This window comes from Vipera berus, assembly GCF_964194415.1.
Source record: "Vipera berus genome assembly, chromosome: 2".
NCBI lineage: Eukaryota > Metazoa > Chordata > Lepidosauria > Squamata > Viperidae > Vipera > Vipera berus.
Genome location: NC_138203.1, coordinates 178,154,834 through 178,172,306, shown reverse-complemented (window position 1 = coordinate 178,172,306; position 17,473 = coordinate 178,154,834). Strand labels below are relative to the sequence as shown.

The window sequence follows — 17,473 nt, the reverse complement described above, 5'->3', positions numbered from 1 at the left end:
GATCAAAAGGTAAAAACATTGTGAAGAAAAGCAATGCCACACAGTGATTTAATTTGGAGCACTAACATTTTGTCACTGGAAATAATAAGAATAGACTAGCTCTAGATTTCTGTTCTGGATAGACAGGATGTCTTCTTCAGTGGTTTTATTATGAAAGCCATCTGGGGTGGGGACTCATTAGCAGATGGAAAAAAGAATCCTTGAGGCAGCTACGCTGCTGTGAGCATCAAAATAGAAAGTTTATCAGTAATATATTCATTGTCGCCACCATGCCAACCACTACCTCCATAAGCATTAATGGATACTCAGCCAGAATATCCGATGATCAAGGTAGCTAGGAATTATGGAAACTGTATCTCAGTACATCTGGAGAAGATAAAATTTGGGAAATCTAGGGAAATTGATAGTAGAGCCACATCAATCAACCATACTAAAGCTTGCTTAGAGTAGACTTGCAAGGTGAGAGGTATAAATTCCTACCGGAGGGGAGAGCAATAAAAAAAATTGAGAGCCAATTCCACCAGATGCCAGTTTGTCTAGATTTGGACCAGAGTTCCTGAATGCAAGTCAAATATGTCAAATATACAGATCGAGAAAGCCTGTTTAGATCTTCGCTGCAGTCACGGTGTAACAAAATTGCCTGTGTGAACTTAGTCACCTTGTTGCATTTCTACAACATTTAGTCATTTCCCCCCTCCCCCCCCCTGCAAAAAAAGGCAATATAGTGGTCTTTTAAAAAGAATCCCATCTTCTTATTGAGAATGCAGGTCTGCCCGGTTATTTTAATGACAGAATGAATGTTTAAATCATGCTATTTCTTAGAAGTTGGCCTCACTAACTTCAAGAGTGTCTATTTCCATGCAAGTAGAAATCCGAATAGGAACCACTGAAGCAGTAATATATGGAAAGGCTACGGTGGGTGGCATCTGCTCTGCACTTTTATCTATTCCTGTCTGACCACTGAAGTTTGCATGGTTTCTGTCTCCCATTCCTAGCCTGCTATTTCTACCCCACTGCTGAGCCTTGGAGGGTTCCCCACAAGGCTATAAGTTTTCAAAGGTTATTTTTCAGCCTTCCTTTGAAAGATGAAAAATATGCAAACCCTTTGTTACCTTCTATTTGTTGAGAGGCCAGGGGTATTCATGGTGCTTGGACAAGACAAATATTGTTTCATTCCTCAATAAACCTCTCTGAAAGCCAGCTTGGTTCGTCCAAATGTTGCAGCAAAGCAGGAAGGGCTACTCCGATGAGGCAGAAAACCAGAGGGTTTCAATTGTAAAAGGGTGGGGTGAAGGAGAGAAAAGACCTGGCTAGGATGTGTCAGCCAGCAAGCAAAAGGAAAGAGCAGTGTAGGCCTCCTTTGCCATTATTCCCCTGAAACAGAGAGAGGCTAGCTACCGCTCCTACCACTTAAGAAATCCATTCCCTCCTTACTTGAAATCCAGTGCCACGGCTTCTTAACTTAAAGCAGGAATAAACAGATTGATTTTGCTTGGTCTAGTTTGGGTTTTGATTATCACTACTGCCTGCTTTGCTTAATGGGTATGCTCACAGAGAGAGAGACAGAGAGAGATACTTATACGCTCATGATATGGAAGAAAAATCAGACCAAAATTTGACTTGTAATGGCTAAAATTGAAATTCTTAAAAATGAAACTGAAGGAATTATCGTGGCAGCATAAGAACAAGCCGTACAGGCAAACATTATGGTAGACAAAACTGAAGGTATGTATTTCAAATGGCAGCAAATGAATAAAAATAAAGCTCCCAGTCACTTCTTCTGGGAAGACAGCAAAATTGTCAAAACTCGGTATAAGTGACACCAAGATAGATAGCAAAAACTGGACATTGAAATGCATGTAAAAATAATGTTAACAAAAATTCCTGGGGACCCACACCTAAAAAAAAGTCTTAGAAAATGAAGTGGGATTTTAAAATGCAAACCAATGTATACCTGGAACATATATGACTATCACTAAGGAGCTGTGCCAAAGATTGGCTGTTTTCAATTTCTGTGCCTGAATTTTGCTTGGAATATCCTAAATGTCCTAAATACTACAATGAAACGTCTATGATTCTTAAGCTTTTGGTTAGAACCCAAATCATCAGGAAATACTCTGAAGATTGTGCTATTCATAGAATAGGTAAATAATCAGTACAATACCATATTTACCAGGATGCAACTTGATTTGCCTCAGTTATAAGATGCAGTCACAGCTCCTTTTCTGATCTTAGCAAATTATTTCTATGATGCAGTTTTTTACTCCTATTGTATCTTTTCCCCCCCCTCACCCCTGCCAGTTTAACTTATTCTTCCTAAACTGACAATACCCATTAGTCCAAAAATGAAGTGCCTTACTGTAAAAGTAATCTACTTCAACAAGTTGAGAGTATGGATTGTGGAAGTTTAGATGTAATTTAATGGATAAAGAAAAAATAGTACAAGCAGATCAGAATGGTTATCGCGCCCGGGTTCTAAAAGAAGCTCTACAGTTGAATTGGAGGGTTGTAATACTTGAGTCCTTTCTCCACGTGCAATTAAGAGCAACCTTGTAATGTTCTGACAGCCCCAGGTGTCCTTCCTTGCTTACTCTACAGCAGCCTCATCATGCTTCCAGCCCAAGATTTCAGACAAATCTTCAGCTGACATTTCATGTACCCGGATCAAAGTATGTTCTTAAACCGGTATTGGTTTAAATTAAGGGGTATACAAGTTATTATGTTTTGATTCTCATAGTCATGGAGAAGACTCTAGTGACCCATTGCAGGTATCTTTGGACCTGAGCTGGGAGAGGCAGACATGGCCCCCCTACTATTAGGATCTGCCCCTGCAGCTTCTGTTCCAGCATTTACTCTTTTATTTTATTTGGAGTGTAATCTTAGGATCCTTTCCTATCCATTCCAGTGGGTTTTTTTTAATTAGCTTCTTTTCAATACTTTCAACCATGCAAAGAAGAGGAAAACAGATTTTTGCCATTCTCAACCAGCTACAGCAGAGCAGAGCATCCCTTACATCGATCAGTTCTAAATTGGCTACATAATATTGTACCTGAGTCCCATTTCTCCTCTCTACAATATCTTGAAAATAAGGAAAAGGTGTTGAAAAAGGCTTTTACTGACGCAGTTACTTTCCTCCTGAAAAGGTTAATACTGTATATCTTCTTTGGTGTCAACTCAGTGTCTGTGTAGCTGTAGCTGTATCTGTCTGCACTGGAATGTCATCTTTAGACAGATACATGTTTATGACTGGGACCTGTCTTCTCCCATCATTTCACAAAATAATAATGGCAACCAGGATAACACAACAACTTGCAGGAGGAGCCAATGACATACGAAAGGAGAGGCAAGCGTCTGATTCACCCCATTTGTGTTGCAGTGACCCATGGGGAAGATGCTTTTCCTTTGCCTGTTGGGGAGCCAATTCAGTCAGTGTGCTTATCATAAATGGTGCATTTGCTAATCAGAAACTGCGATCGATGCAACAGAGACAGGAGAGAAATTGGGATGGGGTGTGTGTGAAGAAATTTAGGGTGGCCTTGTTTTTGTTGTTGGTGGTTGGTTTTAGATTTTTTTTAGCCCATCTTTTTTTTCATATACCACTCAAGCTGGAAAACGTACCAATACTTCTTCCTCTTCCTATTTTCCCCACAATAACAACCACCTGAGGTAGGTTGAGCTGAGACAGGGTTTCTAGTCCAAAGTCAACCCTTGCTGTCTTTCAAGGATGGGAACTGGAGTCTCTTGGTTTCTAGTCCAAGACCTTAACCACTACATCAAACTGGCTCTTGTTTTGTGCTGATAGGAGAGGAATGTGGCTCTTTAACTTTATTTTGGGGAAAAGGGGAGTTTAAATAAGTTTATAAGCTCTCTCTTATTCCTTGACTTGAGCCTTGAAGGAAAGGGCAGAATCACGTTGGAGGTGGGAGAAGAGAGTCCCTGATGTGAAAAGGAGTTAAGGATGTAATTGGGAAGAAGAGTGAGGAGGTGGGTCGAGTCTCTTTTGGCCAAGGTCTCATAGAATGAAGACCTGTTATCCATGATAGGTTCTTCCATGGGCCCCTTCACTGAAAAATGGGGTCTGAGAGTAGTACCATAATTAATATATTACTCTTTGATATACCACAAGTCTCATTCTTTCTCATTATTTACTATAGTTCTAATATTCTCAGACAACCCAAGAACACTTAGCTGATGACGATGAGGATGCGCTTGCTTTAAGGGAATGAAATCACGTTGGGAAACGCACCTCTCAATTTTACGAGCTTATCACTAAAGGGAACGCAAGGGAAAAGGGGAAATCTCGTCCGAAAGGTGCTTTTTCAAAAAGCAACTGGCCTTTTTTGTTTGTTTGTGGGGGGGAAATAAAGTCCAGTTGTCTTTTGAAAAGGCACCTTTGGGACAACCATGACCTGGATGACTGAGAATCTCCATAGACAAAGGGAAATCTAATTTCCTTAAAAAACAAAAACGAAACCTAGGGCGACTTGATTGCGGGGGATGCGGAGGGGGGGGGGTGAGATAAAGAGCCTTGGTGGAGCAGTGGGCTAATGCCTCCTTAAGTAACACCAGCTGCCTGCAATTAGTGCAGGTTCGCATCCCACCAGGCTCAAGGTTGACTCAGCCTTCCATCCTTCCAAGGTAGGTAAAATGAGGACCCAGATTGTTGGGGGCAATAAGCTGACTTTGTAATAATGCCGCTTGCCCCCCCCCAAGCCCTAATAAGCAGGCATATACATAGAATGATTTGTGCTTTAAAATTGTAAGCCGCCCTGAGTCTTCGGAGAAGGGCGGGATATAAATGGGATTAAAAAAAAATATTTGGGGCATCCGAACGACCAGGCACGAGCTGAATAGAGTAGGCTGGCAAGGCTAGGAACCAGTCATGGAGCTCCCGCTGACACAGAATCAAAGTCAGTTTCTGGTTTCTTTCCTTTGGTTGGGGTGGAGCCCGTGGCCCAGCTCCCGAGGACTTAAACCTCTCAGAGGTTTCCCGGTCGCAAGCGGACACGAACGCCTATTTAAAGAGGAAGAAGACAAAGAGAGGGAAGCATCATTTGCAAGCTTCAACTGAGGAAGTCTGGGAAATGGCCTCGAGGAGAGGACGGAAGGTTGCTGAGCGCAGGTTTAAAGACACGGCAAACATTTTAAAGCTCGCCGTCCGTAAGGGGAGGACGGGGGGGGGGGGCAGGGGAGAGGCGGCGTGTTAGAGCTCCTTCAGGCACTAGTTCCTGAGCAGACATTCAGCCCTTAAATAAATTAGAGGTATAAATTAACTACTGCTGGAACTGGTCGCAAGAAGTTACCACCGCCTCACAAATTAAGAGATTGTCCCCTAGCCTGGATAAAGTAAAGCCATACGATATAGAGGAATCATATTGGCAGAATATGCCCTTTCGTGTCCACGGTTGTCCAAGTTGTTGAAATATACCATTAAAAATTCTACCGCAGAGATAGAGAGATAGAGATAGAGATAGAGATAGAGATAGAGATAGAGATATAATCTCCCGGATTCTAAAAATAATGATTTGGAAAGAATCTAAGCATGTGCTGGAATTTAGAATACAATAGGAATGGAAAGGAAAGGAAAGTGTAAGTAAAAATTCTGCCATATTTTATGCTGTCATCTTAAACTGGATGAGGATGAAACAGTTATCTGGAGAAAGGCTGATGGGGTGATTTTGATGGCCCCTAGAGTAAGAAATAGGGACGCGGTGGCTCAGTGGGTTAGGACGCTGAGCTTGTCGATCGGAAGGTCGGCAGTTTGGCGGGTCGAATCCCGAGTGCCGCGTAGCAGAGTGAGCGCCTGTTACTCGTCCCAGCTTCTGCCCACCTAGCAGTTCGAAAGCATGTAAAAATGCAAGTAGAAAAATAGGGACCACTCCGGTGGGAAGGTAACAGCGTTCCGTGCGCCTTTGGCGTCTAGTCATGCCGGCCACATGACCACGGAGATGTCCTGGACAAGCGCTGGCTCTTCGGCTATGAAACGGAGATGAGCACCGGCCCCTAGAGTCGGAAACGACTAGCACACTTGTGCGGGGGAACCTTTACCTTTACCTTTAGAGTAAGAAATAAAGTGAAATTGTTTTAACAAAACAGTTTATTTCCTCTAAATAAAATAAATCGTATTTTTGTTGTGAGTTATACCGTCAAGAAAGACATGTTTAATCAACACAATTAAATAGCTATTCAAAGAATTAGGAACAAATGTTATTTTTTTTTAAAAAAATATGACATTATACATACTTCAGCTTCTAAACTAATTCCCAGACCACTTCCACCCACGTGTGTGCACAAATAAATCTTATAGCAGTGCACCTTCCTCTAAGACTTTAAGGAGAGATTGCAATTTAGGATTGTGCTGCATGTTTGCCATGGAAATGATTCCTTCTGGATCTTCCTCAAATGCTTTGTTTCTGCAGTTCATGAATTAGCTCATAGCTGGTGCTGGGGAACATCTTCAGCTGAAGGGAAAAAAAGGGTGAGATAACACTAGGAACTTAAGCATATTTTTTTTTTGCTTTAGAGATAATTAGGAGTGTCCAAATTGGAATGTGATATTTATTTAGTATGAAATAACTGGGTGCAACTCAAAGATTTGTATGTTATCAGCAAAATAATACTGCGCTTATTGTACTAGATATTCAGGCTGCAAGAAACTTCACACCGTTCTGATTTCTTCAGCGTACCTCCCTGATCATCCAATTAGTTTTACAGGAGCCTTTCCCTTTGCCAGAAAACCCACAGCTCCAAATCAGCAAGAGATGTTTTCCTTTACATCTGGTGTTTTCTGAGAAAGAGTAGTTGCAATCAAGAGCCATCGAAGTTGTTGCTGTAGCTTTCCTCTGGCAGGACAATTCCAAATGCGGTGAGCTGTCACACTTCACTTATTGTACAAAGCTCCACCCTTTTGAGATTTGCACAGACAAATCACGAAGTATTTCCCGAGCGGTTCTACCTTACTGTTTATCTCACCCCACCCTCTTTTTATCATATATGTGCTTGTAGTATTGTGTTGGCTGAAGAGATTCTAACTTTCCAAAGTTGGGCTGGTACTTTTTTAAAAAGCCTTCATGAATTCTATTATGGGTTTCTTCCTTCTAGGAATTTATTTTCTGCACCTTTCAGCCTGATTTGAATGCATGTGGGAAGGGCATTACTAAAAATCTAAATGTTACTCCCAGGGCCTGAGTCAAACTTTCTGTAGAGCTTGCACCTATCTGCAAACTTGTGGACACAATTGTTCCATAAGTCTCAAGGGAATAGCATTCCCTTGAGTGTTCTATAAATTACCATCCAAGTACAAAAGGGAATTCCTGCAGGTGTCCCCTCTTTTAACAAATACATTTAATAAATGTACATTTAAGTACATTTAATAGCCTGTCCCACCTATGGCCAATCTAACATCCATTTTTTTTTAAAAAAAATGAAGTGGCAATATTAAAAAGTGCCTTTATGCATCTAAACATGTCTTTTTATCATGATGTCACTCATGTAGAATAGAAGTGCAAGATTTTCTTCTTGACCAAAACTCATGAATCATGAATTCATTGGCTATGGGGAACAGTCTCCAAACCTACTTTTCTCCCCCCAAATTAAAGCTCAGGTATTTTCTACCTTTTGCATCCAGACATCATAAATGTGCACTATGCACATGCCCTAAGTCAGTCCTTCTCTCTCTCTCTCTCTCTCTCTCCCTCCGTCCCTCCCTTCATCTCTCTCTTCTCTCTCTCTCCAAAAAGAACACATCCCCCTGGCTTTAAAATTCAGGTGTCAGGCTAACAAGAAAAGCAGGGACCCTATGAAACTATGAAACTATGAAGTCAGCCACGGCACAGGTAAGGCAAGGGAAGAAGAGCCATATCGTACTGTTTCCATAGAATTAACTGCACGTCAGCTAAATTACTACAACAGGAGGCCCATTTTCAGATGCCAACACGTGCCAGCAATTTTCAAGGTTTGGAAAGCTGCTTTAAACATTGAAAGAGGGGAGAGAGATCACCAGCCGGAGGAAAAGCTCTCCGATTTCTACCTAGCTAGCACAGATAGTGCAGGAAACCTCGACTCTCAGGTTCAGCGTGTGCTAAGCAGCAAAAGTTTAATATACTTGGAGATAAAGTCGCCGGTTGCCAAGCGCCTGTTTCGTCTCGCCGAGCCTTTCATTAAATATTTCATGCTGGGATAGAAATTTGGCAGCGCAGTCAGATTTGAGACTTCAGGTAGGGGTGCGTGAACGCCGATAAGGCAGAGAAGTCCATCTTTTGTGCACGCGAGGGAGTAAACAGCGAGGGAGGGGGCGTGGATTATTTTCCGCCTGGGTGGCCCCGTGAGGGTCGAAGATCTTCCAAAAGAGGCGCCCCCAATTCCAGATGCCCTGGCAGGAGCAAACGCTATAGATCGGCAGCGCCCAGCTCCGACAGAACTCCCGCTCCTTCGCCGCCTATTTTAGCCTCTTGCCAGCCAATTTCTCCCCTTTGTGAGCTGCAGAACACAACTGAATAACAGAGGTGGAAGGGACCTTGGAGGTCTTCTAGTCCAACCCCCACACACACCCCCCACACCCCCGGCTCAAGCAGGAGACCCTTATACAGTTCCGGACAAATGGTCGTCCAGTCTCTTGTTGAAGGTTCGGAATGTTTCGGCCCTGGGTCAGAAAGAAACGCTGGCTTAACCCGCGCTTAAGTAGGCTGCGGGGATGGAGATTCTTTGCCATAAAACAGCGTGCTGCTGGGAATGAGGCACACCGGCCACCTTCTTTTTTCTCACCTGCCTTTTGGCGAGGGGATCTTCTCTAACCCCAACCCCCCCCTCCCCAGTCGAGATTGGTGTTGACGAGGAAGTCTCCAGACCAAGCTTGATCCTGCCCCGTTGGGCCATCCGGCTCCTCCTCCCGCCTCCCCTCCCCACAGCTCCTCCCCCTCCCTTTCGCAAGTGCACGAGTGCCGGGGCCGCCCCTTCTCCCTCCCTCCCCCCCAGCCCCCCCCACCGCTCCCCGCCCCCTCCGTCCGTCGCGAGAGCTGCCATCCCGCTAGTGGATGCCGTTTTCTCTTCCCCCGCGCGAGCCCACGGGGTGTCACTCCTCCGGGATGACCTCAACTTCGGCCCGACTTTGCCGCCTCACACGCGCCCGACATCCGCGGAGCCTGGCCGCTCGCTGGGACAGCACGATGGGCACCGATCGAGACCCCTGAGAGGCGCCAGCTCGCCTGGAGCTGCGGCTGCCCGCGTCCCCCCGCAAAGGAAGCGAGCGACCGGCTGCAGCCAAGGTAGCTCGGGAAGGAGCCCCGGGAGGCAGGCGGGGAGAGAGAGAGAGAGGGAGGGAGGGAGGGAGGGAGCTGTCCCGGCGGGAGAGAGCGGGGCGGGCGGCTCCTTTGCTCCCGGGGGCAGCTAAGGGCGGGCTCCGGGGTGGGAAGGCCAGCTGACCGCTACCCGAAGAGAGCGAGTGTCGGGCTTGCCCGTCCGAGGCGGGACGACGCTTCCTGCCAAAGGAGGGACCGAGAACTTTTCGCCGCCTCCCAACTTCTCCGGGCGCCTCTGTGGCCGCGCGGGCTCTTTTTCCGGCTGAAGCCGAGGAAGAAGCAGCAAGAGGGCCACGCCGAGCGGTCCCGCTGGCCACGGCTCCCCGCGGGACAGCCGCGAGTTTCGCAAATGTCTCCCTGTTGGGCGCTCAGGGAGTCCTTTCGAACCGTTCAGGGTTCTCCTCTGCCTGGCTCTGCCCTGGTCCCACCGCCTTCGTTGGGAAACCGAACCCACCGCCCCAGGGGCTTTGGACCGGCGCTCGTTTGACTAGCGGAGTTCGGGAGGCTGGACTGAACCGATTCTGCGGGGCTGGGGGAGGGAGGCGGGGGGAAAATGAGATTTAGCTTCCCCGCCCCGTCCTTCCCTTTCTTCCCTAGGTGACAGATCTTGCGGGTGGCAGGTAATCCCCGCTTCACCAACGAGAATTGGGAGCCCAAGTCTTGCATTCTTGCCCTGCTCGCACCAACTCGGGACCGATGCCCAGCAGAAAACTTGGGGCATGCTCAGGCTGCGATCTGAAGGCCATTTCTTTGCGGGGGGGGGAAGCACAAGGAACCCCTTAAGAAGAGGGCTTCTGGGGAAAGAGAAACGGACAATATCCCAAGCGCTCCGCTAAGAAAATGTTCCGATTACTCACGAGGAGGGGGTTTCTCCAGCGTGCTAAGCCTTTAGATGTTAACCCCTGTTGGTCTAACCTGTTCTAAGGTCCCGGTTCACACCTAGTATTAAGTCCTGGGTTACCCAAATCGCATTTTGACTTAGCGAGATAGGCGAACCCCACGAGGCTCGCTGATCCTTGGTTAATTGAACCCTGCTTCACTTAATACTACCCAACTGCCTGGACAGTTGCGACACACTGGAGCTCTGCGTTGTCCCACCCTCTCCCCTGCGCCAGACTTAAATGTGACTGGAAAATTTGTGGTTGGGTGTACCACCAACTTCAGCTGCGCAGCCTCCTACATTGCTGTGATCTTAGGGATCAGTCGGTCCTCACAAAAACAGGGGGCTCAATTTCAAAAGCAGGTTCTTCGGGGCAACGAAGGTAAAAGAAAAGGGACCCCCATGACATAAGCATTGACTGCGTCTAAGCCCAAGGGTGCTGGACAAGCTAAGACCCAAGGCCTTGGAGTCCTTCAGATGGTATTTTCGAGCCAGCAGCAGTAGAAAGTCTGTCGATCCGCTCCATTCGATCTTTATCTCTCTGAAAGGGGTTTTGTAACCACAATTTCGCCCGTGGAAATCCAAGTCTGCCCTCTCAAAACCGAGAGAAAAGCTGAGGGGATGGGTGCGCTTTACCTGGTGCCCGAGGGAGACTTCCGCGCAGGGGGAGAGGGATCATGTCACACTAAATCATATCGATATAGTCAGGAGGATGGGGGTGTGAAGCTCCCTCCGTAGGTCGAAATGGTTGTCCTACTTTTCTCATTCTCCTGAGAAAGCAGTTATCTACAAAAAAGGAGGTCCAAGTTGATCCGAGGACAATAAATCTCCACTGGGCAAAAAATTGCTGCTGGGTGCCCTTCGGAGTCCTTTCAAAGTCCTTTCACTTATTTGTGCGTTTGTGCATCGCCTTATGACAGAGAGCAAGGGTGGCTCTGAAACTGAGAAGATTCCAACTCGTTGCCCTGAACTCCTGGGCCAGGTTCCCCCGTGCCCTGAACCCGAATACAGATTGGGGCTAGGTAGTGTGTGCGAATCCATCCGAGTCTGGTTTCGCAAACTCCACAACCAGATTCGGAATCCCACTGGGATGCGAGGCAGGCTGACGCTGACTTGGCACAAGGGGGGGGGAGGAGGGAGGACCCAGGGGCCGATTTAGCAGAGAGGAAGCCCCTTGTGACTGGGCCCTACTACCTTCCCAAAGCGGCCTTTTCAACTGAGGCGGACTGTCACTCAAGCGGCTCCCGGACTCGCTGGGCCGCTCTTCCTCTGAGGCTCCTTTTCCGCCCGCGCGCAGGGTTACACCCTCTTTGTCCCCCCCACCCCCACTCCGGACGGACGGACGAGCCCCAGCAGTCCTCCACTCACGCCTCAGCGGACGCGGTTCTGCTGGCCGGTCGGAGTCCAGGCGCAAAGGCCGGGGGTCCGCGCTCGGGAGCTGACCCGCGCTCTCTCCTTTCTCTCCACAGGCTCCCTTCCCTCAGCGCCCACCAGGGAGGCAAGGCAGGCAGGCAGGCAGGCAGGATGTCCCCGGCGGGCTGGGAGGCCCTGGTGGCCCTGGCGGCGGTGGCCTGCCTGGCGGAGGGGGTGCGCGGCGGCTACGGCTTGAACATGTTCGCCGTGCAGACGGCCCCGCAGCCGGATCCCTGCTACGACGAAAACGGGCAGCCGCGGCGCTGCATCCCGGACTTCGTCAACGCCGCCTTCGGCAAGGAGGTCAAGGTGTCGAGCACCTGCGGCCGCCCCCAGGCGCGCTACTGCGTGCTGGGCGAGAAGGGCGAGGAGCGGAGCCGCACCTGCCACCTGTGCGACGCCGCCGACCCCAAGCGCGCCCACCCGGCCTCCTACCTGACCGACCTCAACAACCCGCACAACCTGACCTGCTGGCAGTCGGAGAGCTTCGTGCAGCACCCGCTCAACGTGACGCTGGTGCTGGCGCTGGGTAAGAAGTTCGAGGTGACCTACGTCAGCCTGCAGTTCTGCTCGCCGCGGCCGGAGTCCATGGCCATCGCCAAGTCCATGGACGGCGGCAAGAGCTGGGTGCCCTTCCAGTTCTACTCCACCCAGTGCCGCAAGATGTACAACAAGCCCAACCGCGCCACCATCACCAAGCAGAACGAGCAGGAGGCCATCTGCACCGACTCGCACACCGACATGCGGCCCCTGAGCGGGGGGCTCATCGCCTTCAGCACCCTCGACGGGAGGCCCTCGGCCCACGACTTCGACAACTCGCCCGTCCTGCAGGACTGGGTCACGGCCACCGACATCAAGGTGGTCTTCAGCCGCCTCCACACCTTCGGCGACGAGAACGAGGACGACTCCGAGCTGGCCCGCGACTCCTACTACTACGCCGTCTCGGACCTCCAGGTGGGCGGCCGCTGCAAGTGCAACGGGCACGCCTCCCGCTGCGTCCGCGACCGCGACGACCACCTGGTCTGCGACTGCAAGCACAACACGGCCGGGCCCGAGTGCGACCGCTGCAAGCCTTTCCACTACGACCGGCCTTGGCAGAGGGCCACCGCTCGGGAAGCCAACGAGTGCGTCGGTGAGTTACGCGGCCCGGGCGCCTCGCGCGGCCCGGCGGGTCCCGGACCTCGCGCGCACCAGTCCGCCTTTGCTGGCCAAGCGGATCTTCTGCCCCAGGGAGCGAGCGAGGGAGGGAGAGAGTCTCACCCGATCGCCCGCTCTGTCGACGGGACCCCTCGGGCTGCCGATTTCAGGGAAGTCCCGGCCAGTTTTGCAGGCTTGGTGTGAGACCCTCGGCGAAGGTACTGAAGGGCTGCAAGTCCCCGTCTCGGCAAGGGCTTTTGATTTAGGCTGAGCGGGTGAGTGGGGGCGTGTTTGCACGCACTTTCCATTTCCCCCCCCCCCCTTTTGCTTAGAGTTATGTTTTACGTTTAGAATTATAATCCTTACAATCAAGGTTTGGGTTAGTTCTGCGCAACTAAATCTGTAGTACTGAGCTGCAGGTCTCCAGTGGCGTAGCGTGGGTTGTCAGCACCCGGGGCAAGGCAAGTAATTTGCACCCCCTAACCCATGGATTTTAGCACTCGAGTCTCTTCCACTAGATTAGTTAAAGAAACCCTTACCCCCTAAGCACATGTATTGTTTGTTATGAAAATACTGATGTAATTAAAGTAAAATGCATCTAATGCGCCCCCCCCCGATGTTGCGCCCGATGCGGCCGGCCCCCCCTGCACCCCCCACGCTACGCCACTGCAGGTCTCCCGAGCCCAGGGCTAAGCTTGATAGAGTCCTGCGTGGGCCTTCCGTGCCCTGTTAGGGCTGCCGCTGTGTCGCTAGAAAGTGGAACGCGCTTGGCACGTGCCCGGAAAGACTCCCCAGCCTCGGGGGGCAGGTTTCCCATAAAGGGGCCCGATTTTAAGGCGTTCGCCTTTTCGCTGTCCCAAATTCTGGAGGGATTTTTTTTGCCCCCGACGGGAAAGCTGACCTCTGGGTCCTCCAAACACAAGCAAGTTGGCAAAACTTCCCCAAGAGGTAGGCCGGGTTAGAGGGCACAAACCAATTAAAATTAGTAAGGGAGGATTTGTGGGTGTAATTTAACAGGGGGAAAGGCGAGGAGAGAGACACGTTTACAAACAGATGACTTCCCCCCCCCAAAAAAAAAAGAAAGAAAGAAAAAGAAAAGCCAACCAGTCTTTTCCCGCTTCCCTGGATGCTGAGCGACCCCGGCAAAGTAGGCAGAGCTTATTTCGATCGATCCTCTTTTCCGTCTGCAAAATAGGAATTGGATTTGAATCGGAGGGCGCAGCGGAGCAGAAACTGCTCGCCGGCAAGGGCGGTCCAATGCCTGAAATCCCATCTCTCTCTCTCTCTCTCTCTCTCTCTCTCTCTCTCTCTCTCTCTCTCTCTCTCTCTCTCTCTCTCTCTCTCTCTCTCTCTCTCTCTCTCTCTCTCTCTCTCTCTCTCTCTCTCTCTCTCTCTCTCTCGACGCGGAGTAGAGGAGATTGTGGAAGCTAATTCCGCGCGGTAGTATTTAGGGGAGGGGCTTTGTTCTTGAGGGAACCTGCGGTGTGTGGCACTCTACCCGCAGATGCTGCTTGCGGGGCTGGTGGTTTTAATCAGGGAAATTAAAAAAAACAACAACACTATTGATCTTGGGGGCCCTTGGTCTTTGCTAAGGGCAAAGGCACGCAACTGGTAACTGAGGAGAGAGAAGGACAGATTTGAGGAGCTTTCAGGGAGATTCCAGAACCGGTCAGGATCAAAGCGACTAAGAATTATCCAGTCGGTAGGTGTTCAACCTAGTTGGGCAATGAAACGTTTGCAAGCAAACAACTAGGCCCTGGGAGCACCAAGGACTCCCTAATTATCCCGTTTGCCAGCAAATATGTAGTGCGAATGGGCAATAGTTAAACGTGTGGTGTACTTCACCTGAAAACCTACAAAAAAGTGTGAGAAGGAGGAAATAAAACACCCCAACTGCTGCTTATTTTGAAAAATTGTGGTAGTTTATTTCTTCCCCTTCTGCCGGTATCTAACCTGTGTGAATGTAGAAGATACGTTTACAGCAGTCTGCACAGTACAGTATAGTCTGTATTTTTTTTAAAGTCATATATTCCAACAGCATTTGCTTTCAAACTGTGAATAAAAATGTTTGTGGAATACCCAAATAACTCTGGTTGGAAGGATACGCTGGGAATTTCCTAGCAAATGTCTAAAACGTTGCAACTTATTTATTACTATCCAGCCAAAAGTTTTACTGAAACCGAGGTTGCCTTTTCTGAAAATAAGTAATAATGCAATCTTAAGGTTATTATTAAGAATTAAGTGCTGTTACTGCCATAATGTTTATTTTATTTTTTTATTTTTTTAGTAAACGCATACAGTATAGTGGTAGAGGACAGGAAGGCCTGGAGGAACGTTGTCCATAGGGTCGCGATGGGTCGGACACGACTTCGCAACTAACAACAACAACAATACAGTATAGGCATGCAGACTTGGGATTATAAATTAAAGAACAATTCAGTCAAGAGGTTATCACTAAAATACGTGTCAAACTAATAAATATGCTTCTCTCTCACACACACAGGTACACACACACACACACACACACACACACACACACACAGAGGAGAATATTCAATATTTGAGTTGTAATTGCTTATAAAGTAACAAACCTTCCTAGAGTAGTTTTTTACGTTTTAAAAAACATCATTAAAAATACCACTTTTGTCCTCTCTTTTGTATTGTAAAGATCACAGAAGGAGAGAATAATCATAATTTGAACCGAATTATTCAATTCTTTCAAGTTTGAGTCCTAGGAAATAAACTCTAAATCTAGGTGCATAGGAGTTGTTGGGTCTCTCTCTCTCTCACACACACACACCCATTCATATCTGTACATTTTCTGGACCTCACGCGTGTGTGTGTGTGTGTGTGTGAGAGAGAGAGAGAGAGAGAGAGAGGAGAGAGAGAGAGAGAGAGAGAGAGAGAGAGAGAGAGGGAGAGAGGGGAGAGAGAGAGAGAGAGAGAGAGAGAGAGAGAGAGAGAGAGAGAGAGAGAGAGAGAGAGAGAGAGAGAGAGAGAGAGAGAGAGAGAGAGAGAGAGAGAGAGAGAGAGAAAAGAAGGGCCATTTCTCTGCCAAGATAGTTTTGATGTGTGAGGGCGCAGTGCGGAAAGACAGTCTGTTGTGGCTGCCTGTCTCTAATGAGTTGTTTGCCATTGGAAGAGCTCATTTGCTGTCCATGAATCTGTTGAATCCTAACTAACCCTGTCTTGATTGTTTAGACAGGGTTTATCTGCCTCCTCCATTGCAGCACAACCAAGGCAGAAGGCTAATAGTGTGTCTAGATTGTCACCGTCCTTTTTGATTTCTTGAACTGGAATAATCATAGGGATGTCTGACTTTCCTGAACCTTTTCCCCCCCTCCATTCTTTCCCTCTATTTCAGGAACAGTGACAGTAAGGGCTGCGATGAATCCAAGTAAAGGTGCTTTTAATCCAGATTTCTAAGCAGGACTGAGCATAGTAGCAATTCCTTTCTTAAATATTGACCACTAGTAGTACTAATTGTGGGATTGAGGAGATCCAGGCTTAAGTTCAGCTATGGAAGTTCAGTTGAATCAGCCATTGTCTCTTAGCCATCTATCTCACAGGGTTTTGGTTCTGGAAGTAAACCGGAGGAAGAATGCAATGCATACTCAATGCAATTGAGCTCCTAGATGGAAAGTCAGGGTTAGGGTTAGGGTTATCACAGGTACTTTTACACTACAGACAAACTTTCAGGGTGGTGATAATTACTTTATTTGAAGTACAGTGAATTCCATAGCTTAATTATATGTTATGTGAAAGGAACATACACGTACACAAATGTATACACGGTATTAATTTTTCTTCCACTTGGAACAGATAAATTGATAGCCAGAAAGAAATCTAGGTGACAATGTGCTATGCTCCCTGTTTAATAGTGTTGCATATTAAGAGCCTTGGTGGAGCAGTGGGCTAATGCCTCCTTAAGTAACACCAGCTGCCTGCAATTATTGCAGGTTCGCATCCCACCAGGCTCAAGGTTGACTCAGCCTTCCATCCTTCCGAGGTAGGTAAAATGAGGACCCAGATTGTTGTGGGTAATAAGCTGACTTTGTAATAAAGCCGCTTGGGGGGGGGGGCGAAAGCCCTAATAAGCAGGCATATACATAGAATGAAGGCTATTGCTAAGCACATTGATTTGTGCTTAGATTGTAAGCTGCCCTGAGTCCTCGGAGAAGGGTGGGATATAAATGGGATTAAAAAAACAACCCTGGAATTTAGTAAAAGTTAGTATCCAGACTTACTAATATCCCTTTTTTAGAATGGCCTAGGGCCTTTTTATGTTAAAGTCCCATCCACTGGTCTTTGCACTGGCACAAAACCAGGCTGACACAAAATCTGTTGTCCCTGTTGCTAATCTTTATCCTGCCAAATGACATTGTCCTGATCTGTGAGATGTCATTCATTTACAGATAAGGCTTGTCTCTTTTGGATTGGCAGTCCTCCCCTTTCAGCACCTCATTAGCCAGGGAAGAAGGCATTCAGCACTGGAGTGCTATACTGTGAGCAGAGCAAGGTTGACTTCAGAGCTCTGCCTGGGATTCTCTAGGCAGATTTGACAGCCCTCCATCCTGCATAGAGATCCTTCAAGTTAAAATGAAGTGAAGTAAGCTATCATATAGGAAAACATCTCTGCAGAGAATTTCTCAAATTGACTAACTTCTAGACAGTCCTGTCTTTTTTTCTTTCTTTTTTTTTTGAAGGGGAGTATGATTGAATCTGACACTTATAAGGAAACTGGAAC

The 17,473-nt window shown here is 48.0% G+C and overlaps 1 protein-coding gene across 1 annotated transcript in view; it reads left to right on the top strand.

Moving 5' to 3' along the window:
* Window positions 1-11,700: 11,700 nt before the first annotated feature.
* Window positions 11,701-17,473, top strand: part of NTN1 (netrin 1) — a gene marked incomplete at both ends in the record, with an annotated part of 132,165 nt that continues 126,392 nt past the window's right edge. The window contains one exon of the mRNA XM_081319634.1: window positions 11,701-12,721. Coding sequence (XP_081175760.1) covers window positions 11,701-12,721 — 1,021 coding nt within the window. The remainder of the gene's footprint in view (window positions 12,722-17,473) is intronic.